Source organism: Phodopus roborovskii, unplaced genomic scaffold, assembly GCF_943737965.1.
Source record: "Phodopus roborovskii unplaced genomic scaffold, PHOROB, whole genome shotgun sequence".
NCBI classification, from domain to species: domain Eukaryota; kingdom Metazoa; phylum Chordata; class Mammalia; order Rodentia; family Cricetidae; genus Phodopus; species Phodopus roborovskii.
This window is the reverse complement of record NW_026126433.1, coordinates 1,762,983-1,785,888: the sequence shown is the minus strand read 5'-3', so window position 1 is coordinate 1,785,888 and position 22,906 is coordinate 1,762,983. Positions and strand designations below refer to the sequence as shown.

Genomic DNA, 22,906 nt, shown 5'->3' with positions numbered 1-22,906 from the left:
TGTTTTTTGCTACTTTGCTTTAATTGATATCACATGAATGGAAAGAGGTTATGGCCTCATTTCTACTTTCTCATTTAAAAAAGACCCACCTTTTCTCAGGTCCAGAGAAAGATCTTTGTTTTTATAGCTTTGATGTTCACTTTGATCAGTTATTTAGTTACTTGTAGCTAATGAATGAATTTATGATGGTTCCTGCTGTTCTCATGGGTAGGGGGAATCAATTGGGCTCAGAAATAACATGTACAGAAGAGGTAGATGCACACTGTATTCATGGAAACCAGTTCACTATCTGGAGTTTTGGACAGTTCTTGCTGTGAAAGGCCATCATACAGTTCAGAATTGCTTATACTATTATTCCTAGAATATTTTTTTATATGCCACTTCTTTATTGAAACAGAAAGTAGTAGTGCTGGAACATGGACTCTCAATGTATTGTGGAAAATGTGTGGGATCGATGTCCACATGGACCCTAACATTGGCAAAAGACTTAATGCTCTGGGCAATACCCTTACAACACTGACAGGAGAGGAAGACATAGATGACATTGCTGACCTCAATTCAGTGAACATAGCTGACTTGTCAGATGAAGATGAAGTTGATACTATGTCTCCCACAATCCATACTGTAAGTGCAGTAATTTCAAGACAGGCTTTTCCTATGTCAGGTACCAGATTAATTTGGTGTTATTGTGTGTTTTGTGATTGCTATTTGTGGAGAAAAGGAAGGAAGTGGTGGTTTCTGGGTTTGCACACAACAGTGTTGTTGTGTATTTCATAATAATGCAATTATGAAATGTGCCTTAGTCTCAATGTAATGTAATAACATTGAAAGAGGGATAAGTTAAATCTAAACACAGAAAGTGGATCAAGTGGGTGTTCAGTCAGGGTGTGTGATGAGGTTTGAGAACAGGGATGGAAAGGCCTGCTACAAGGAGAGGAGATTTTTTGGGTAATGCTGAAAGTGTGGAGGTAACTGTAAGTTCTAGATATCCTAAAACTATGGAGTTGTACATGCTAAATGTATGGGTCTTATGGTCTGGAAACAATATCTTAGGAAAGATTTTTACAAATAAGTCTTTTAAAAAGCAAAATGCTTACACTGTAACATGTAAAAATGTGTTCTTCCAGCTGTACTGCTTATTCTGTAGTATCAAATTACTTAGTAGTCAAAAAGAATGTGACTTTTAAGATTTCATTCTGGTTTTGATTTGTAAAGAGATTTTAAATACGTTGTATCATAAAATAGTTTTGTTTTTTAAAGTAATTTTAAATTAATAATACTGTTTATTATTTAGAGTTCAGATGGAAGTACAGTAAGTGGAGATGGCCACAAACTCACCTTTGGGCAGCGACTTGTAAATCACCTACTAGGTCTGGCGCCCCAAAATCAGCGCTATTCTGTTCCTGCAGAGTATCTGTGTGATTCAGAGATGCGGGGCTCCCCTCAGTCTAGCCAGTCCCATTTGAAAGCGTGCAGAGCACATTCATGGGGAAACGTAGGTAGCAACTCAGTAGGTTTCTTATGAAATGAGGGGATTTGAATCAGTGGAGAACTGCAATCATCTTACCTGCTATAGATGACTTTGATTCTTGCATGCTTTCTTTGATTTGAGGCATTAATTTTGTAGTATAGATTGTTTGTATGAACTGAAAGTGGTATTAACATGTATGCTTTCAATTTTTTAGGAAGCTATAGATTATCGAAGACAAGGAACTTCTTCTAGCCAGCCAGGAGAACCCAGAGGAAGAAAGATTATGAAACGTTTAGTAGACATCAGAGAACTGAACGAACAGGCCAAAGTGATAGATGATCTTAAGTAAGTCATTTAAATTAATTATAGCATTCTCTAGTAATAGAATAATAGGATGCTAAAGATGGAGGAAACCTTTTATCAGTAAAGTCATCAGGACTCTAAGGAGTACAGTAATTTTTCTGAGCTCATCAGTAATAAAGTTAAGCTTGGAATCCTAGCTTCCTGTTTTCACAACTCATTTCTGTGAAGTGAATGGCTGACTTTATATCACATGTGCACAATTCCATGTGCATGCCTGTGCTTGTATGTATTGACATGCATAGTTGAGTATGTGTGTATTAGTTTGCTAACCTTGTTTCTGGAAGAGTTTTTGAAGAATTAAGAATAAGCATTTATGGGTACCTGTTCTGGTGTGGCATGCTGTCTCACAGTAAACCTCACAGTGTAGTTGTGAGGTTAAATAGCATTTTCCAAATGTACTGATGAGAAAATTATCTCAGAGTAAAAAACTGAGATTTATGCTTATATAAATGTGAATTCAAAGTCTATGGGTTTTTGTTTTTTAAGTCTTGCCTATTGATATTAACAGTTATTTAGAGGTAATATAATAATCAGCAGTAACTTTTATTTTTTTAATCTGTTGCCTTAGTAATCTTACTAAATACCTCTTGTACAAGGAAGAATACTCTTCTTGATAAACTTTGAAATTTTCATTTTCTCAAAGTTGGTGGCCCTGCCTCATTTTTCCTAATCTTCAAATATTTATTACCTGTGGGGATTTTGTTACTGTTGTTGTTGAATCAGGACTTCCCACAAATATAGGAATTTTGAAAAATGAAAGGTATGACCTTAAAACTTCTCTAAATTTTCATGTAATTATCTACTTTTCCATTAATTTGAGTTTTATCGTCAGGGAGAAAAATGATTTGAGGTAAAATATATTATTCTTCCAAAATCATATATACAAATTTCTTCAGAGTGAGTGTTTGGTTTGCATGAGATTGCTCTCACATTTTGCTATATCAGTCAGTAGAGAGTATAAGTCTTTCCTCAAATGATAGTGGATGTAGACAAATTTTCTTTGGGCCACCAGCTCACAGAGATTACTATTATGACACAGAGATTACTATTATGAAAGGTTGGCCTTAGCTTAGGCCTTTCCCTAACTAGATCTTACAATTTAACTAACCCATAGTTTTTAAAATAGTTTTTAAAATCTACATTCTGCCTAATGGCTCAGGTACCTTTGATCTGTACTCTTTACCCAACTTCTTTATTGTCCCACTGGTGACTCTCATGTGCCTTGATTCTTCCTTCTCTTCCCTTCTCTCTGGAACCCCGCCTACACCTCCTGTCTAGCTATTGGCCATTCTGCTTTTTATTACACCAACTACACACATCTTCACATAGTATACAAATATCCCACAACAAGTGGGTGTTTTTAATTTTACAGATATGAGTGTTCAAGTTGCAGGAATTTTGGCCCATCCAAATATTGTTCTTTGTTTCTCTGACAAATGAGAGAACTAAAAGAGAACAGCTAAAAAGCAAGTTTTACTTACTTGCTTCTTTACAATAATCTCTCCATTTTGATGGTTTCTTTTTTATTTATTTTACATATTGATCCTGGTTCCCTTTTCCTCCTTCTCTCCCTCCCTCATATGTCCCTGACCACCCTCCCCTCCCACCTACCCCCCCCCCCACTCCACATGTAGGGTGATGCCCTCCAGCAGGGGTCATCTACATCTGTCAAGTCATTTGAAATAGGGACTAGGACTTCTCTCCTGTCTCTAGGTTAAGGCAGTATCCCTCTATGGGGGATATGCCCCCAAAGTCCTTTTGTGCACCAGGAATACATTCTGGTTCCACTGTCTGAGGTCCCTTAGACTGCTCAGGCCTTCTAGCTGAGACCCATGTTCAAGGGGGTCTGAGTCAGTCCCATGCTGGATTCCCAGCTATCAGTCTGGGGGCTGGTTAGCTCCTTCTTGTTCAGGTCAGCTATGTGTTTCTGCAGCCTGGTCTTGTCCTCCCTCTCTGCGTTTGGATTCCAGTTCAGCTCAGTGTTTAGTTATGGGTGTTTGCTTCTGTTTCCATCAGCTACTAGATGAGGGCTCCATGATGATGGATAAGTTAGTCATTGACTAACCTTTCCACTGTTGTTCAAATTGTTAGTTGGGGTCAATCTTGTAGGTCTCTGGACATTTCTCTAGGTTCAGTTTTCAATTCAAACCTATAATGGCTCCCTCTTTTGTGGTCGGTCTCTCTCTTTGATTGGTTTTTTTGTTTTGATTTTCTTTTTGGTTTTGCTTTGTTTCTCTTTAGAAAATTGGGTGCGAGTGAGGGAACCATAAATCAGGAAATTCAGCGTTACCAACAGCTGGAGTCTGTGGCTGTGAATGACATTCGAAGAGATGTTCGTAAAAAGTTACGGAGATCCAGTATGAGAGTGAGTACCTACTTAAAATTTCAGAAGACTACTTTTAAATGCTTACTTTTTGAAATGTAACAGTATTTATGTTCTTATTTAAGCTGGTAATAATAGGACAGACACTATTTAAAGCACTTTACATTTAATTGCCCATAAATCTCCACAATAATTCTGTGAAGTAACCTTTTCTTCTATTTCAAAAAGAGGAAACTGAGGCACAGAGAGGTCAAGTAGTTTATGTAGTTAGCAATGCTGATGGAACCAGTTTCAAAGTCAAAGTCAGGCAATGGAAGTCTGCAGTTAGGCCCAAGCCAGTGTTGTTCCCATTATTCATGAACTCACACTGGCTTTTTAACCTCTTAATGTATGTTCTTAGAAATATGCAATCGTTTTCATGTCTTTCCTTCCAGTTTTTCAATATTTACCTCTATAATTTCTCTTTTTCTAACTTATCTTTTTAGTAAAACACAGTTTTTAGAGCAATTTTAAGTTCCTTGCAGAATTCTGAAGAATGTACAGAGATTTCCCTGCACACATATATTGTATCAGCTGCTGTCAATATTCTCCTTGAGAGTATTGCACTTACCACAGCTGATGCTCCTACATGTACACGATTTCCAAGGCTGATAGTTTACAGGAGAGTTCCTTCTTGGTGCTGTGCATTCTGCCATTTAGAACAAACATATAAAGACATATATTCTCTGTTGCATACACAGTATTTATTGCCTAAAACCCCACTGTTTTCCCTTGTCATTCCTTACCCTTAAACAGTATTATATCTGACTACTGAATATAAAGTATCTCTTCAATTTTTAAGTTCTTTGATTTCTGTCATCAGAGTTTTATAGTTTCCTTCATATAATAGCTCTTGTATACATTGTATAAGATTTGTGCTTAAATATTTTACTTTTGGTTGGATAAGTATAAATTATAATGTGTTGCAAATTTCACATTCTCTTTGTTCATTGCTGGTATTTAGAAAAGCAAATTGGCTTTTATATATTAATTTTATATCCTATAATCTTGAGATACTTGTTTATAAATTACAGGACAATTTTTATCAATTCTGTATTTCCTATATAGACCATTGTGTCACATCAAGAGCAGAGGGAACTTCATTTCTTCAATCCTAATCTATATTCCTTTTAGGGCACTGTTGAAAAAGAGTGGTGAGAGGGGATGTGTTAATTTTTCTTTGTTTCTCAATGATTGAGATATCATTCAATTTTGTTTTATGGTTTTTTTTTTAAATATATTTATCTTTTGTTGTGTAGTTTTCCTAATTTTTATCCTATTTGGTTCCTCGATTTTCTATATCTGTGATTTGTTATCTTACATTGCTAAAGAAATCTTAGTCACTGACAGTTCGGTTACAGAGTCAGAGCCATTGGGTTGCTTGATGGCTAAGCAACAGGGGAGGGCATCCACCATGAATGCAGATATACCACCCATAGTGGGGGAGGTACTAAAACATGTCACCTCTCCTCAGGTGCCTTCCCTGATTGCCCCAGTCCACAGAGAGGTCTGGTTGTAAAGGTTAATAACTTACTCTCTTCCCTCTCCCTTCTGGTTTTGCCATTGTACATCTGTGTGCATTTTATATTTTTCCCTCATGCCATGGGCATTCTGTTAGGGTCTGGTTTGGGGATGTTTGTTTGTTTGGTCTGGTCCTGTTAGTGTCCACTGTCTTTACTCACCACTTTATGAAGTTTATGTGAATTTGTTTCAGTCTCAGTGGATTCTTCTCTAAGCATGTTCAGCCTATTAATACCCTCATCTAATATTCTCTCTTGTTAGTATATTCATCTCTACTCTTTTCTTTTTTGCTCATTCTTAGAATTTTCACCTCTGGTTTTATTGTCCAGCTGCTCTTACAGTCTTTTTTAATCATGAGAGCCATAACACATTAGGTAAAACTGCTTTTAATATTCTAATTTGATACTTCTAACACTCTTGTCATGTTTGCTTCTGACTTTTTTTTTTCTTCAGATCTTCATTTTACCTTTAGTATGTTTTGTAATTTTTTCCTGATAGCTAGACGTGATATACCAGGTGAAAGCAACTGCTTGCTCTAAACTTCCTTCTGGGTTTTGTGCTTAGGTTTGTGACCTTCATAGACATTTGTCCTTTTTTCATCCTGCCAGTTTGGAAGGGACAATATGAGTATTGCTGATAAGACCTCAGTATCTCCCTTTTCTTTGTCTGGTATGCTGTGACAATGTCAGTCAGATCAGATTGGGTTCAGGTTAGCTAGGTTTTATTAAGGCCAAGCCACGTGAAAAACTTTGCAGTTGCCACGTTGTATTTGTGGGTTCAATATTCTTGAACTCAGTCAGCCACAGATGAAAAGTATTTAGAAAACATGATTGCTTCTGTAATGACCATTTACTGATTATTTTTTTTGTTGTTATTCCCTAAACAACATACTGTAACAGCTATTTACCTTGTGTTTGTTATCATACTAGTGTTGTAAATAATCTAGGCATTCAGACTATGCAAGAAGTTTCTAGTAGGTCATATATGCAAGTACTAACCCAGTCTAAATAAGAGATTTGTACACACAAAAATTTGGACATATTTAGTAGAACTATACTCTGGTGATTTTCAAAACATTCCTTTCCCCCCTTCCCTTTGTTGAGAGCTTGAAGAGTTTCTTCCTCCGGTGTTTATTGAAGGAATCTTGTCAGACTCCTGAAGAAGTTCTCACTGTGCTGCAGGATGGCATTTTTAACTATTAGAATTGTTTGTACCAAGCCTTAGATTTCCCTCCCAGCACTGTCTTTATGGCACTGTCCTTATGCATTCTCCACTTGTGAATTTTGTTCTATCAGCTGACACTCTTTTTTTATGTATTTACCTGCTTTTTTAAATCCTTGGAGCAGCATTTTTACTTTCTCTAACTGCTCTGGAAGGATTTTTAATTTCTGTATGGTCAGATTTTTGTGGGACTATAATCCAGAAAAAAAAAAAAAAAACTGCTCCAAAATAAGAGGGTTTTTTTGGGGGGGGGGGCTATCCATACATTAAAGGGATCTGTGTGAAGATTGTAGGTATTCCTCAGTCAAATCTAATTCCCAGAGAACTTTCTTCAAGTTCTCTAAATTATTTAAAGAGAAAATCCATTTAATTTATCAGTTGCTATTTTCTGTGAGTAGTATAAGGTACAGTGTATAGTTACATAGTTAAAATTGTGCTGAAAGTCATACGCTAAGTAATACATCTGTTTCTAAGGGAGTTTATCTGGTAGTAGGTTCCTAAAAATAAAACTTGATAGAGATGATTAAAGATACCATTGAAATGTCATTTACATTCTTAATACTTGTCTCACTCAACATTTCCCCTTTAGCCTCTTCCATTTCATGAGTCCTCAACTGTATCAGAATTTTTTTCTTTTTAGCACCCAGAACCTCAACCTGAATGTTCCAGGCTCTTGCTTTCCTCTGCTACAGTGAAGTAGAAATCTGCAGCAAAGGAGCAATTTAAATGGTCCTTGAAATGATAGAGTAGTCTCTTGCTCATTTTTTTCCCCATTCTTTTCTTCTAATTATTTCCTTTATTCACACCTTGTTTCTGTACTCCTCTTCCCTTCCTCAGTATTTTCTTTTCCTGTTGAGTTAGCCAGTGACTCTTACTTCCATTGTATAGTCTTCCTAAGTGGTATTATGATATCAGGATAGCTGATTGCTGTGGTACTTTGAGTCATCTATGCTGAATGTCATTTAAAGTCACCTGGATGTAAAAGAACTAACAGTTTTTATTTTCAGCTGTAGTGAAATAACACATCAGAATACAATTTCCTTGAGTCACTTTTTTTTTTTTCCTCTACCATTTTATTAGGCTGCTTCCCTCAAGGATAAGTGGGGTTTAGGTTACAAGCCAAGTTATAGCCGATCAAAGAGCATTTCAGCTTCTGGAAGACCACCTCTTAAGAGAATGGAGAGAACAAGGTAAACGTAATTCAACTAATGAGACAAATTCAGTATTGATTTTTACTATGTTCCAATTGGATAGTTAAAAAATCAAAACAACAACAAAAATCCTTATTAGTAAAATAGCAATCGCTAATTACTATCATATGTCATTGGTTTGTGGAAAGTACTAATGTTTTATTCCTCAATGTAGTAAGAAAGTTTTAGTAAAGCAAATTTATTTAGATATGATTAATGTATAAGCTTACAGATGATCCAAAGAAAAGAAAATTTGTGTGCTGATGGTTGCTTTCTAAGTAATCAGTTTAAGAAGGATGATTGTGTACATTAAAAAACTTATTTTAGTATTAAGTTAGCACTATAAAAATAAGATACATAAATTCCTGAGGTGGGTTGTAGCTCAGTTGGTAGAGTGCTTGCCTGTCATGTATGTAACCCCCAGTTCAGTCCCTAGTACCACATAAATTGGATGATGCATACCAATAATGGAGCTCTTAGGACTGGCAAAGGGATCAGAAGTTCCAGAGCATCCTTTCTTAGCTATTCAGTGGTTTCTAGGCTACATGAGACCGTGTCTTCAAAAAAAAATAAGAAAGCAAGAATTCTTTCTATATGGTTTAGTTTTAGAAAATATGAAGTTAATTGAAACATTGAGGCTTTTTCACAGATGTTGAAGGTTAATACTTGGAATGCCAAAATTAAATCATCTGATAAGGTCAATTTTAGAAATAGAATGTTAATGTCATTAATAAGACTTCTATAAAGCCAATGATTTTTAAAATGAAACTATTGGTGTTTTATATTTGTGTTACATATTTTTGCTTATTTAATTACTACTTTTTACTTATAGTTCTCGAATAGGAGAAACTGATGAGCTCCCAGAAATCCGTGTGGATGCAGCATCTCCTGGACCCAGAGTAACTTTTAACATCCAGGATACAGTAAGAGAGACAGTACTTGTTAGAAATTTGTGTGGCTAAGTAGCTTAAAAGAAAAAATGCAGACTTGCAATGTTATACAGTTTAAAAATATGAATTGTTGCCTATGATAAAAGTGAGGGTTGTCATAGCAGAAGTAGCTGCACCTTTAGGAAGCAGACACTGCCTAGAATTGCTATACTGCAGATGACCCAAGTATGTGTACAGTAAAAATCCCTTAACTGCTTGCCTTTACAAAGGGGTTGTTTTGTTGAACAGTTTTCCTTAGTGAGGATCCACAATAAACTATGCCTCTTATGCAGTTGTTAATGTAAAATACACATTTATATATTTAGTTCATAGTGTATAATAGTAGAAGCCAGAAGGCAGGCCAACTATAGCACTTGAAAATTTATGTGAAAATGTTTGAGGAATGTTTGTTTATGTTGTCTTTATTTTTTCATGAGTTTTCTTTTCTTATTATTTTAATTAAGTTGAAAAATACAGTGTGGGGAAGTTCACCACAGTCCAGCTCTTCAGGGCAAGGGTACTTTCAGGTACTTATAAAAACAACATAAAATTTTACTTTGAAACTAATTAACTGCCCTGAAAATTTGCTTTCAAAATGCTTTCTTTTCAAGCTAAACTGAAGCTTCAGAAATACTTAATGTAAAGATTTATGGTTCTTGGAATTCTTTCTTATTTAATGTGTATTTCTTAGTACCCCATTTTGGTTTTATATTTACCATGTAGTTTAATTTTACTTGACCTTCAAAAGTAAGAAACTTTAATCAGCTTATCAAATCAACTGAACCAGATTTTAAACTCTAAAACTGCAGTTTACTCAGTCAATTATTATCAATTTGTTAATCCTGAAATCAATCTCTTTTCCCTTACATTTAACTACAGATTGGGTCATTTTAAAGTCAGAAATCTTTGTTAAGTGCTTCAAACTCAAGTCAAATCTAACTCCAAACAGCACACTGATTGATTGATCATTAACTCTCAGTTCTTTTAAGTCACTGTGATATACTAGTGTTTACTAAATGTTATATTCAGAGCCGAGTGTGATGACACATGCCTGTGATTTCAGCTTCTTTGCAGGCTGAGGCAGAAGGATAGGAAGGGCAAGCCCAGCCTGAATAACTTACTTTTGTTTTCAGTTTTTGAGGCAGGGTCTCATGTAGCCTAGACTGGCTGTAAACTCACTATGTCGCTGAACTCCTGATCCTTCCTCTGCCTCCAAATGCTCAGATTACAATCATGTGCACTACTGCTGTTCTTAGCCTGAACAACTTAGTGAGACCCTATCTCTAAACAAAAACAGGATTAGAGATACTTTTCACTAGTAGAATAATTGCCATCATGCATAAAACCTTCAATTTGATCCCTAGCACCAAAAAATAAAAAGATGCATTTAAAATTACTGCTATAAAACTTAACATTTTAAGCCAAATTTTTCTCTGAACATGTCATTAAACTAATATATGTGTATGTATGTATATATGTATATGTACATATATACATACATACATACATTATCCCACATACAACACCAGACATTTAATCTTGCCTAAATTTTTCTTTCAAATTTCAGTTTTTTAAAAAAGAGAATTGGCAGTCACTACAAATATGTTTCCTTGTCTTTATTCTCAACATGGATCCCATAGTTATACTGTGTTTAGTCAAACTCTATTTGGTCTCAAAGCAACTAGAATGTAATGCAGGGGCTGGGGTCATAGCTCAACAGTCAATAGCACTTGCTGCTCTTGGAAATCACCTAGGTTCAGTTCCCAGCACCAACATGGTGCCTCACAACCACCTATAACTCCAGTTCCAGAGAGTCTGATGTCCTCTTCTGACCTCTGTAGTCTTTTGTGCACATGTGGTATGTATACATATGTCCAGACACATTCACATAAAAGAAAATTAATACTTTTACACTTTTTTTTTTCATATCTTGTTTTTTTTTTTTTTTTTTTTTTTTTTTTGTGCAGCCCTGGCTATCCTAAAACTTGCCACATAGACCAGGCTGGCCTCAAACTCACTCATTCACCTGCCTTTTCCTCCCAAGTGCTGGGATTAAAGGTGTGTACTACCACACCCAGCTTTTTTTTTTTTTTTTTAAAGAATGATATAGTAAGTTTGACAAAGATTTACCTATAGCACAAGAGTGCTACTCCCCACCCAACTCTACCTCACACACATACACAAATTAATATAAAAAATAATTGAAGGTAATGTAAGTTCTATTTTTAAATAATAGTATACTCCAGTTATATTTTTTAAATATCTCGAGTTAGAGATCATGAAATTAGATATTAGACTTGGTAATTATAAATTTTAAATATATTATGAAGGTCTTATAAAATAAATATCAAGAAAAGAGGTAATCTATAGAAATTTATCAACTTTAAAAATTGAAAGGTGTTCTAAAAATATTTATTTGCTCAATAACACCTTTATTTTTTAAGTGAAGAACATCTGATTTCTACATATACTTAATGTTTTGATTATATCATATATTAACATTTACTTTTTAATAATAAATTACATTACCTTGCTAGTTGCACTTTATTGGGGCTAATCATTTCAGATTACACTGTAACAGCACTCTTTAGCTGGGAAGCTAAAATCAGTTCAGAGCAAGTTTTGCTGGTGTTTTGGACACTTAAAAACTATGGCCTCCAGTGAAACCTCAAGTTAGATATACAGAATTTAAACAAGTTATTTACTTAAAATACTTAAAAAAACATTGCTAGGTTTAAGTAATTGATACATGTTTTATTACTCAACTGTTTACACAACTACCATCAATCCATGAAGTCTCCATTTTAAAGATTTGTCCACAGAAACTCCTCTAGGAAATAACTGTACCTACTGTCACTGTGCTCAGCATGAGCTGTTCTTCCATCCTGATTTATATTTGATTTTTTCTTTCTTTCTGCATAATCTGCTTCTGCCTTATGTGTACTAATTAAATATGATGGTACTTTATGTTCTTCTAAAGTAAAACTTGGCTGTGATTTTCAAGTGTCAGTGATGACTTTCTGTGGTTTGATCTGTCTGCTTCCTTGGTGTGCCATTCATGTTTCTGAGTCTGACCTTCCTTTCAGTTCAGTATGAGGAAATTCAACTCAGAGATTCTAAAATGTTTATACTTAATCTTTCATATTTTTATGAAAGTTGTTCTCCTTTAATTGAGAGAGAGCTTGATAAACAAATCTGATTTTATTTACTGTTTTTTATAATCAGTTTCCAGAGGAGACAGAACTAGATCTTTTGTCAGTAACTATTGAAGGTCCATCACATTACTCATCAAACAGCGAAGGATCGTGTTCAGTGTTCAGCTCTCCCAAAACCTCAGGAGGCTTTTCACCAAGTGTTCCTTTCCAATCAGAAGATGGCCGTAGAGATGACAGTCTATCTTCTACTAGTGAAGACTCTGAGAAGGATGAAAAAGATGAAGACCGTGAGAGGGAAAGATTCTATATTTATAGGAAAACCTCGTGAGTAGACTTTTATGTTAAGACCTTTAAGTGGTTTGTCAGAATTTAGATGTAAACCTAAGGCGTTTTATCTAGCCTAATATTTAACAGAGCAAGCATGATGTCATATGCCTATAATTCTAGCAATGGGATCAGGAGTTTAAGATCTTCCTGGACTACATAACAAGTTCTACTCCAGCCTGGGTTACATTTGACTCAGTATCAAAAATATGAAATCATAATAACAATAAGTTAGCAAAAAAAAGTAATACTGAAATGTGTATCCATAATTTCTAATGTGATTTAATTTTATATGATGATTTTTCTTCTTAATTTAAATGGGTTTATTTAAATTGCTTCAAATATTTCTCTATGGTAATACCTGCCAATAAGATGGAAATAGAGCTATGGTTATAAATTTAATAAAAAAATGTATTCTTCCTGAGCTTAGTAAATAAAAAGGAAACACTGAAAAGTATCATATAGTTGAGAAAAATAATGAATAGTAAAGGGAAGTTTGTAGCAGTGAATAAGGGTTTCAAATCATTCTTGAAAGAAATGAGACGAAATAGTGTTGATAGCATAAAAGGCATATATATGTGAGATCTTACTGAGAATATGCCCTCATGAGGAGCTAGACAGACCTTTATAATCCACACACCTCTAAAGCCTGCTCTGCTGCAACTATGACAGTAAGGTTCAGTTTCCACTGTTGCTATCTTCAGCCTTCCTACTGAGTTCAGATGATTCTTTACCCTTTTCCCAAAGTGAAGCCACTAGCTTTGCAATCTCATATATTATCATATTTTGGCCTATTTATTTACTTGCTAGCATGTAACTTTAAATAACCTAGGAAGAACCATAATGTGCTCATGTTTGATTATTGGATTAAGTATAGAATTCTATTTCTTCTAAGAATATCTGTTTCCTTTTCTTCCAGCATCAATGTTTAGTGTTGTTTGTAATCTTTACAATGCTGTCAGTGTAGCTTGCTCTGTTTTCTAAGTGTCTGTTTATACTTGTGCATTTTAAGGATTTTTGAGATTTTGCCTCATAATTTTGCAGTGGTATGTCCTGGTTTCTTTTCAAATTTTCCAATTATTTTGGTAGTACTTAAAATACAAAAGTTTACTTGGGCTTTTAGGGAAACACTTTTTTAGACTTGTTTAGGTATATTCTTTGCTTGATATAGTTCTATTTTTATTTTCTACTCTATATGTATGGATGTTTTATTTGTATGTATATGTATACAGTGTCTGCAGGAAGCAGAAGTAGACATCAGATCCCCTGGAATTAGAGTTTCACATGGTTGTGAGCTGCCATGCTGGTGCTAGGAATTGAACTCAGGACCTCTGGAAAAGCAACCAGTGCTTTTAACCGCTGGGCCATCTTTCTAGCCCCTCTTTTCTTTCTTAATAGTTTGCCCTCTGAGTAGTCAGACAGATGCTTCTTCTGTACAGAATGTGTAGGTAGCTCTTTTTTGTTTGTTTTTACACTTAATATTTCAAAATAAATTTAACTGATTTAATATTCTTTTCCAGGTATCCAGCTTGATCATATTTATGTTTTCTTTTATCAAGGACATTCGGTATGAGATGTACAAGTGTGTAGTATAGCACCCTTCTTCTGTGGCTGTGCAGCATAGCAGGTTTTGTACAGTCTGTGCTGAGTAAATGAGACAATACTGTTTGTTGGGAGTTCCCTGTGGCACCAACCATTCCTTTCCTGTTTCTGTGGGTTTGACTATTTCAAAAAGGAATCATATGAAATCTTTTTTTCTTTGACTGGAGTTTCTTTTGCTTCAATTAATAACCTCAGGTTCTTTTGTGTTAGAGAAAATGCTGTATTTATTTCAAGGCAGAATAATCTTATTGCTAGGAGTTTTTACCATTATAGGTCATATATTTAAGTCATATATAGTGATCCTTTTGACAAACATTTATATCTTATTTCACATCTTAGCTGTTGTAGAAAATGGCACAGTGAACATGAAAATGTATCTTCAAGACCCTAGTTTTAGTTCTTTTGGATCTACAAGTGGGTCATAGAGTGATTGTGTTTGTAATTAAAGGAATCAGTTTCCTCTAATTGTTACATGTCTTATATTCTTACTACCAATGGAGAAGGATCCAGTTTCTGTAAATTCTGGTCAGCATTTGTTTGTTTGTTTTTCAAGACCAGGTTTTTCTATAATGCTTTGGAGCCTGTCCTGGAACTAGCTCTGTAGTCCAGACTGATCAGCTTTTTTTAATAGTCATCTTAACAGTCTCTTCCATTCTGTTTGCTTTTCTTTGATGGTTAGTGTGAACACCTTTCATATATCTGTATGTGTCTGTGTTGACTATTGTTATGTCATCTTGGGGAAATGTCTGTTTAAGCTGTTAAGTTTTTATTTTTGGATTTTCTGGTTTTTTGAGACAGAGTTGTGAAATTATTTTAACTGGGCAAATATGTATTATATTTGTTTATGCTGGGAATATTACTTTAACTGTGTAAAGATGTGTTACTTTTGTTTATACTGTATTTGTTTAAATATGTAAAAATGTGTTGTATTTGTTTTGCCTTACCTGCCTAAGGCACCTGATTGGTCTAATGAACTGAGTGTTTAATAGCTAGGCAGGACAGGGATAGACAGGGCTGGTAGGCAGAGAGAATAATTAGGAGGAGAAATCTAGGCTCGAGAGAAAAGGAAGAACAAGAGAAGATACAGGAGAGAGTGAGGGACACACCCAGAAGAAGTCGCCAGACAGACATCAACCAGCCAGACTCTTGTAAGATATACAACAGTAAGAAAGGTAATAAGCTCTAAGGCAAAAGATAAAGGAAAATGGTTAGTTCAAGTTAAAAGAGCTAGCCAGAAATGTGCCTAAGCTAGGCTAAGCATTCAAAACTAAAAGAAGTCTCTGTCATGATTTGAGAGCTGATTGATGTCCCAAAAGAAAAAGCCTGGTACACAGAGTTTCTTTGTGTATCAGCCCTGGCTGGCCTGGAACTCACAAGAGATCCACTTGCCTCTGTTTCCCAAGTACTGGGATTAGCCTGGCTGTAAGCTCTTTTTATAATTGGGTTTTGGTTGTTATTTTTTGTTTTGTTTTAATTTTTGTTTTGTTTTTTTTTTCTGTTTAGCTTATGTTTTAGAACATAACATCTTGTCTTAATCCATATGCCACCTTTCACCCTGTTGATAATTTTTCCTTTCCTGTGGAGACACAGCACTTGGTTAGTTTCATGTAATTTTGTCTTGTTTTTGCTTTTATTTCCAGTGCTTTTCAAATTGTGTATCTAGAAATCATTGTCAAGATCTGTGTCATAGAAATTTTTCCCTAAGTTTTATCATCATAGGTCTTATATTCAAGTCTTTAATCTAGTTGGAGAGTTTGGGGGCTGTTTTGTTTTTCTTTTTCTTCTTAGGGATAAGTTCCTGCTGTGTAGTCATCTGGCTTGGAACTTGCAATATTCTTGCTTTAGCCTCCTGAGTGCTGGGATAATGGCATGAAGGAACTTGTGGAACAACATCAGGATCAGTGTCATCACTATTATGTGTGGTATTTAGTTCCACTACATGCCAAAAGAACTTTGGCAATTTTTTTTTCTCTTCCTTTCCCTGTTCTTCTGTTTTTTAATAAAATCACAGTGCCACCATTTAGACTTTATACCTTGTGGAAATGAAACCTGTTCCAACATAGACTGTAGTTCATACACTGGTGTTCACATTCATTAATAGCTATAATTATGCCTGTGTCTTCATTACCTAGCACCTAGTGGCAGATGATGGGCAGGTCATAATTGTCCATTAAACCTAGAAAAAAAATCTTTGGTTTTTAACTAGTTGAATAATTTCTATTCAGTTAGTTTATTTTTATTATTTTATAAAATAAAATTTCTTTATAGACTGTGACATAACATTGGGAAAGAGTTTGTTAGGAAGATTTTAGTTTACTCTTTTTTTATTAAAATTAGAAACAAGTTTGTTTTACATATCAATCCCAGTTCTTGCACCCTCCCATCCTTCCCTGACCCCCCCCCCCAACCCTCATTCCATCTCCTTTCTGCTCCCCAGGGAGGGTGATGCCTTCCATGGGAATCTCCAAAGTCCATCATATCATGTGGAGCAGGGCCCAGGCCCTCCCCCGTGTATCAAGGCTGAGAGAGTGCCCCTCTGTGAGGAATGAGCTCTCAAAATCCATTCGTATACTAGGGATAAATACTGATCCACTACCAGAGGGTTTACTCTAAGGAATGATGTCTTATTTTCTGCAGACATACCTCTAGGAAGAAAGCAACAGGCTTTGCTGCTGTTCATCAGCTGTTTACTGAACGCTGGCCTACAACACCAGTCAACCGAAGTATTAGTGGTACAGCTACTGAGAGAAATATTGACTTTGAACTTGATATACGGGTTGAAATTGACAGTGGGAAATGTGTCCTCCACCCAACCACCCTTTTGCAGGAGCATGATGATATAAGTTTAAGAAGGTAAGAAACTTCTTGGAAAAGTTCAATGGAATCCATTAGTTAGAAACATTGTTCATATATTATAAATTATCACTAACCTTTCCTCGGTCTAAAACTGCAAATTTTAAAAGCAACTAATCATAGTTATAATTGTCATTTGTATATCATACAATTCTTTAGGACAAATACATATTTCTGGCAATTAGAAATAAATATCTGATTTAGAGTCTGGTAAATTTGTTAATTAAAATATATCTTTAGACTGAGGATTTTAGCTCAGTGGTACAGAGTATACCAATTGTGTGAGCACACGATTTAATTTAATGTGTGATGCAATTGTAAACTTTTTAATTAACACCCGTCTCCTTTTTTTCTGTAGGAGTTATGATCGAAGTTCTAGGAGTTTAGATCAAGATTCTCCCTCAAAAAAGAAAAAATTTCAAACTAATTATGCTTCTACCACCCATTTAATGACGGGCAAGAAAGTGCCATCCTCTCTACAGACAAAGCCCAGCGACTTAGAAACAACAGTGTTTTATATTCCTGGAGTGGATGTAAAGGTAAAATCCTATTTGCCTGTAATAAGAGACTAGATTATTAATAACAGTGTTTATTTTCTACTATATATTTTTCTTTTATTTATTAAAAAAAAAAAAAGAAACTTTCTGGCTTAGCTAATGTAGCCATAGTCTGAACATAAGAATATTTAAATTGTAGCTTACCATTTTGCTCATATATCTTTCCCTGTGAAAGCTTGGTAGAAAGAAGTGATACTGATATTCATAGTAGGCATGTTAAATCTTACCTACTGTAATTTCAGTTAAATAATATTTTTTAATTTCTACAATTATTGCATCTTAGACTGTTAAGCTAAAACAAATGTAAAAGATGGTCTGGGTTGAGATCTTTAATTTAAAAAATAAAAAGGCAATAGTTTCCAGAACCTTAATGCTAGTTTACAAAGCTGGAGCTAAGTCTTCAGGCTCCTATACCAATGTCCTCTGAACTACATCTTCTACACTTTGTTCTATTTTCTCATCTACAAAATTTTTATTTTGAATTTTTTAATACAGTTGCATTACAATTCTAAGACATTAAAGACTGAATCACCTAATGCCTCCAGAGGATCGTCCTTGCCTAGAACACTCTCCAAAGAGTCCAAGTTGTATGGTATGAAAGATAACGCAGCATCTCCTTCTTCTCCTCCTTTACCTTGCACTGTCCAGAGCAAGACTAACACCTTACTTCCTCCCCAACCCCCACCTATTCCTTCAGGTATTTGAGACTGTACCAAGTTTTTCTTAATTTTCAGTTATTCAGTTTGCTCTGTTGAGACTTTTTAACTCCTGTGTTTAAGAAAGGACATACATTTGTCAGTAATGAGTATATAAAATCCATCTGTGGAAGTACAAAAAAACTACTTTAAATAAACTCTTTCTTAAATTTTTATTACATTAGAATAATCTTAATAAATAAACTACACTTTTAGAACAATGTATATTTACCAAAGGGTTGTTCATGTGATTTATGTTTGGGAGCTATGGTTAGCTAGGGATCAAATTTGCACATACATGAATACTCTCTTAAGACATAACAGGTTCCCAAAACTTGTTGCAGTGCCCTATTGGTGAAAACAGAAGGAAAAAAAGAGTAGTTTTGGCTTGATAAATCTTAACTCTCAGTTTTTCATGAGGTTGAAGTCAAGGTGTTGGCTAGGTCACCTGGATATTTTGACTAAAGTAGAAAAATTTTTCCATCCTGTCCTAGTCTGTGACTTTTAAAGCTAAGCTATTAAAGCATTACGGATTCAGTCAGCTTTTCCTTTGATCATTCCATTCAAAGAATGTTAATTTTAATGTCAGAGAAGTACTCCCATCTCAGTTGTGATATCCACATGGGTTGAATGATACTTATCACACACATATAGAATTTCTAACGTAGGGATTGTTAGAGCTGGCAACAATTATTTAATTATTTAATAATAATTATTTTAAAAGCTTCATTTGGGAATTTCACATGATATGTAAACTCTTTAAAATAAGAATTGTGATGATATTGTCTAGTGCCTATCACTTTTCAATTGATAAGACATAGGTATCCATTAAAGAATGAGGCAGATACTAGTATTCCACTCTGTAAATGGAGAAAGTTCTATATATGTAGATTTGGGGCATTTTGCTATATTTATACAACTAATATTCAAATTGGGTCTTTAAGGCAAAGTTAGCTAAGATTTTGTTAATGTATTTTTATACATTTTATGAAGCAGAAATACTTGATTAGGAAGAATGAGACATGTCATCCTATGTAGAGTATTCTCAGTGTGTATATACTAAGCATAAGAAATCCAAATGCTGATATTTTCCCTCCACTCTTCACTAAATCATATAGTCAAGATTTGCTATCTTTTTAAATAAATAAATGAACTAACACCAGCCAGAATCTTATCAAAAGTATAAATTTGAAAATTTGAAACATAATGTATAACCTAGCACAAGTAAGAATAACATTGTATAATAAATCGTTAATGATATTTGTAGTCCAAAATTAATGTATCATTTCTGTCAGCCTATTTTTATTGTTTTCTTAGGTGAAGTACTTCACTTAAACAGTTATACAATTCTAATTTTTCATTAACTTCCCATGTTTTATTGGGACATTTTATTGAATTTCTTTCAATGTACCTCATATTTATTGACATTCTAGCCAAAGGAAAAGGAAGTGGAGGGGTAAAAACAGCCAAGCTATATGCCTGGGTAGCACTTCAGTCATTACCAGAAGAAATGGTTATTAGCCCTTGTCTATTAGACTTCCTGGAAAAGGCTCTGGAAACTATACCAATTACACCAATTGAAAGGAATTATACAGGTAAGTATTCCCCTCATGTGTTCTAATTTTAGGTCTTGTTTTGTAGAATTTCTCAGTTCTATTATATATTGTTACGTATTCCATTATAAAATAAATTATACATTGAAGTAGGACCAGAGAAGTTATCTCAATTTGCAAATGGAAAGCCTAAGCTGTGGTGAAGCTTTATGATTTTTTTTTATTCAAGGATACAGCTAGATAGTGACAACATTAATGATTATGAGTCTTATGCTAATGTGTTTCTTGCACGGGAGTCTCTTTGTAGATAAGACATAGTGCTGTTTTTTGTGTATGTTGTGTGATGTGGGAGAATTTAATTTTGGGAAATGAACATGAGATTTAAGTAGGCAAGGATTTGTAAACAGAGTTCAAAGCAACCTTCTAGTGCTGATATGTCTTATGTCAATACCAGTTAGAAATAGGGATCTTCTAGTGGTTTGCCCTTGATATGATATAAAACTTGAAATTAAATATTTTAACAGCAGTCAGTTCACAAGATGAAGATATGGGACATTTTGAAATCCCAGATCCGATGGAAGAATCAACAACATCCCTAGTGTCCTCTTCAACGTCTGCTTACTCCTCCTTCCCTGTAGACGTTGTGGTTTATGTTCGAGTTCAGGTGATGTGTATCATTTCTTCATTAAGAAAATATGTGGTGTTATATTGTTTATGATCTAATAAAGCTTGCCTGGAGATCAGAATGCAAAGCTAGCCACAGCCATAGAGGCCAGGCACTAATGGCACACATCTGTAATCTCAGGACTCAGGAGACAGAGGCAGATGGATCTCTTTGAGTTCAAGGCCACCCAGGGCTACATGAGAGTAAATCATTCCAAAAGAGAAACAGAGCTCATGCCTTTAATCCCAGCACTAGAGAGTTATGAAGACAGGAGTCAGCATCTCAGAGCTGGCATTCAGTCTTGGCAATTAGTCTCCAGCCATGTTGAAGTCAGGACTGCCCCAACCTTGGCAGAGGTATAAGCTTTCTAAAGGCTTGGCTGGTTTGCTTTTCTGATCTTTAGTTTGAACCCCAGTATCTATATCTAGGTTTTTAATATTCATGCTACAAAAATATTCTATTTGAAATTCAGTATCCCTTCAGATTTTTCTGAGACACAGTTTCATGAATTCTTGATATATCTATAGTGGCGAGTTGCTAAGTCCTGAGAAGTATATCCAAATCTGTATGTGTATATTTACTGTTCTGAGAAGTTTCATAGATGAGGAGTTTTCCATTTTTGAATCTCAACTTCTATGAAAAAAAATTAAATATATATATATAGGAATAAACCTTTTAAAAGCATTTCATCTCTTTATTAGTGTGGTACTCTTTGTTTTCACCATTACACTTCTTTTTGAACAGATTTACAGCACAATTAAGACATAATAGTACCTTTTATGTAGTTTGTGTAACAGCTATGTAGTTTTATAATATATTATTCTTTAATGAAATCTAATCAATAAACCTTTAGAAATATATATTATCCTTTGATTTACTCTATTTGTTAAAGAGGATTAGAAAGATGTTTGTATCCAAACTTCAAGTTCAGTTTACCATTCAGGTAAAATTTTTAAATCAATCTCTAAGAATAAGAAATACTGGTGTCATCTGTTGCAGGGATTTCCTGCATTAGCTGTTTGATCAAAAGATCTCTAGTCTGATACTGTGGAGTTTTGTTAAAGGTCTGGGTAAAATATGCTAAGTATGTGAAGATTTGTAAAAACCTTTGTTACTAACACAACAGTATTTTCAATGTTTTAATATGAGATTACTTCCTTTAAAAGATTTGATTAGTGGGTAGTGGTGGCATATGCCTTTAATTCCAGCACGTGGGAGGCAGAGGCGGGCACAGTTTCATGAGTTCAAGGCCAGCCTGGTCTACAGAGTGAGTGCTAGGACAGGTTCCAAAGCTACACAGAGAAAAAACCCTGCCACCCCCCCCCAAAAAAAACCCATGATTTGATTAGTAAAAACAATGAGGTTCTAAATTATCCTAAATGTCAGTGAATCTTCAAATACTTAGCTTGTTTTAAACAAGATGTCAACTCTGTAGCCCAGGCATGTACTCTAGATTGACCTCCTTCCCCACACCTCCTGAGTGTAGAGATTAGAATGAGCCTCCATGCCTTGAATGTTTAGCTTCATAAAGGTTGTACCATTCTAAAAGTACATTTTGGTTTTTATGCCATTCTTCTGTTTTTATAAGTTGTGGCATTAAATTTAATTGCTTTTAAATGTCAGGTGATTATCTGTATGTTAAAATGGAAATTACATATAACTTTTAGAATCCAATATGAAATTGTTTTATCCATGCAATTCCTAGAAATCTTTTTCTTCTCTTGTTTTCTACTCTTTAGCCTTCACAGATAAAATTTAGCTGTTTACCAGTATCAAGAGTAGAATGCATGCTGAAGTTACCATCTCTGGATTTGGTGTTTTCTTCAAACCGAGGAGAACTAGATACCTTGGGGACTACATACCCTGCAGAGACCTTATCCCCTGGTGGTAATGCTCCTCAGAGTGGAACAAAGACCTCTGCGAGCAAAGCTGGAATACCAGGTATATAAAGTTGCCTTATACAAAGTCAAGTAATATGTTTTAAATAATTTTAATAAGTATTCATCTCTGTTTTAAATAGATTTAGGAAAGCAGAATATTAGAGAATTGTGACATTTGTAGGAAAAAAATCTATAGTAGACAAAAGTTGTAAGTATATTTCATCCATTTAGTAGAATGAGTCCTCTTCAATATATATTTTTAGCTTAACAGTAATTAACGGTATAGTTTCAGTTTGAATGTTGTTAGAAGCACTATGATAAGAATACTAATAATCCACATGTCCATGGGCTTTTGAATGTTTTGTGTTGTGTTAGATCTTACATTTTAGGAAAATGGAAAATAAGAAATATGCTTTTATGAAAACATGTTCTCATCATTTAACCAAGTAGCACTTATATTTTCAAATGGTAAATTTTTCTGTGTACCTCATTTGTTTCATGAAAGGTTTTATTTTAAAGTACAGTTGAGGATTTCTTGATGAGACAATTCTTCTTCCTCACTAAAA

The 22,906-nt window shown here is 34.7% G+C and overlaps 1 protein-coding gene across 4 annotated transcripts in view; it reads left to right on the top strand.

Moving 5' to 3' along the window:
• Positions 1 to 22,906, top strand: part of Bltp1 (bridge-like lipid transfer protein family member 1) — a 176,825-nt gene that overhangs the window by 132,746 nt on the left and 21,173 nt on the right. For 2 of the 4 annotated variants that reach the window (XM_051185792.1, XM_051185791.1), the window contains 14 exons: positions 398 to 624; positions 1,295 to 1,495; positions 1,686 to 1,816; positions 4,076 to 4,199; positions 8,019 to 8,128; positions 8,961 to 9,051; positions 9,522 to 9,584; positions 12,283 to 12,536; positions 16,776 to 16,991; positions 17,350 to 17,530; positions 18,044 to 18,245; positions 19,677 to 19,838; positions 20,321 to 20,460; positions 22,200 to 22,401. In XM_051185792.1, the coding sequence (XP_051041749.1) occupies positions 398 to 624; positions 1,295 to 1,495; positions 1,686 to 1,816; positions 4,076 to 4,199; positions 8,019 to 8,128; positions 8,961 to 9,051; positions 9,522 to 9,584; positions 12,283 to 12,536; positions 16,776 to 16,991; positions 17,350 to 17,530; positions 18,044 to 18,245; positions 19,677 to 19,838; positions 20,321 to 20,460; positions 22,200 to 22,401 (2,304 nt within the window). The remainder of the gene's footprint in view (positions 1 to 397; positions 625 to 1,294; positions 1,496 to 1,685; positions 1,817 to 4,075; positions 4,200 to 8,018; positions 8,129 to 8,960; positions 9,052 to 9,521; positions 9,585 to 12,282; positions 12,537 to 16,775; positions 16,992 to 17,349; positions 17,531 to 18,043; positions 18,246 to 19,676; positions 19,839 to 20,320; positions 20,461 to 22,199; positions 22,402 to 22,906) is intronic. The other 2 variants (XM_051185793.1, XM_051185794.1) reach the window with 2 other exon arrangements.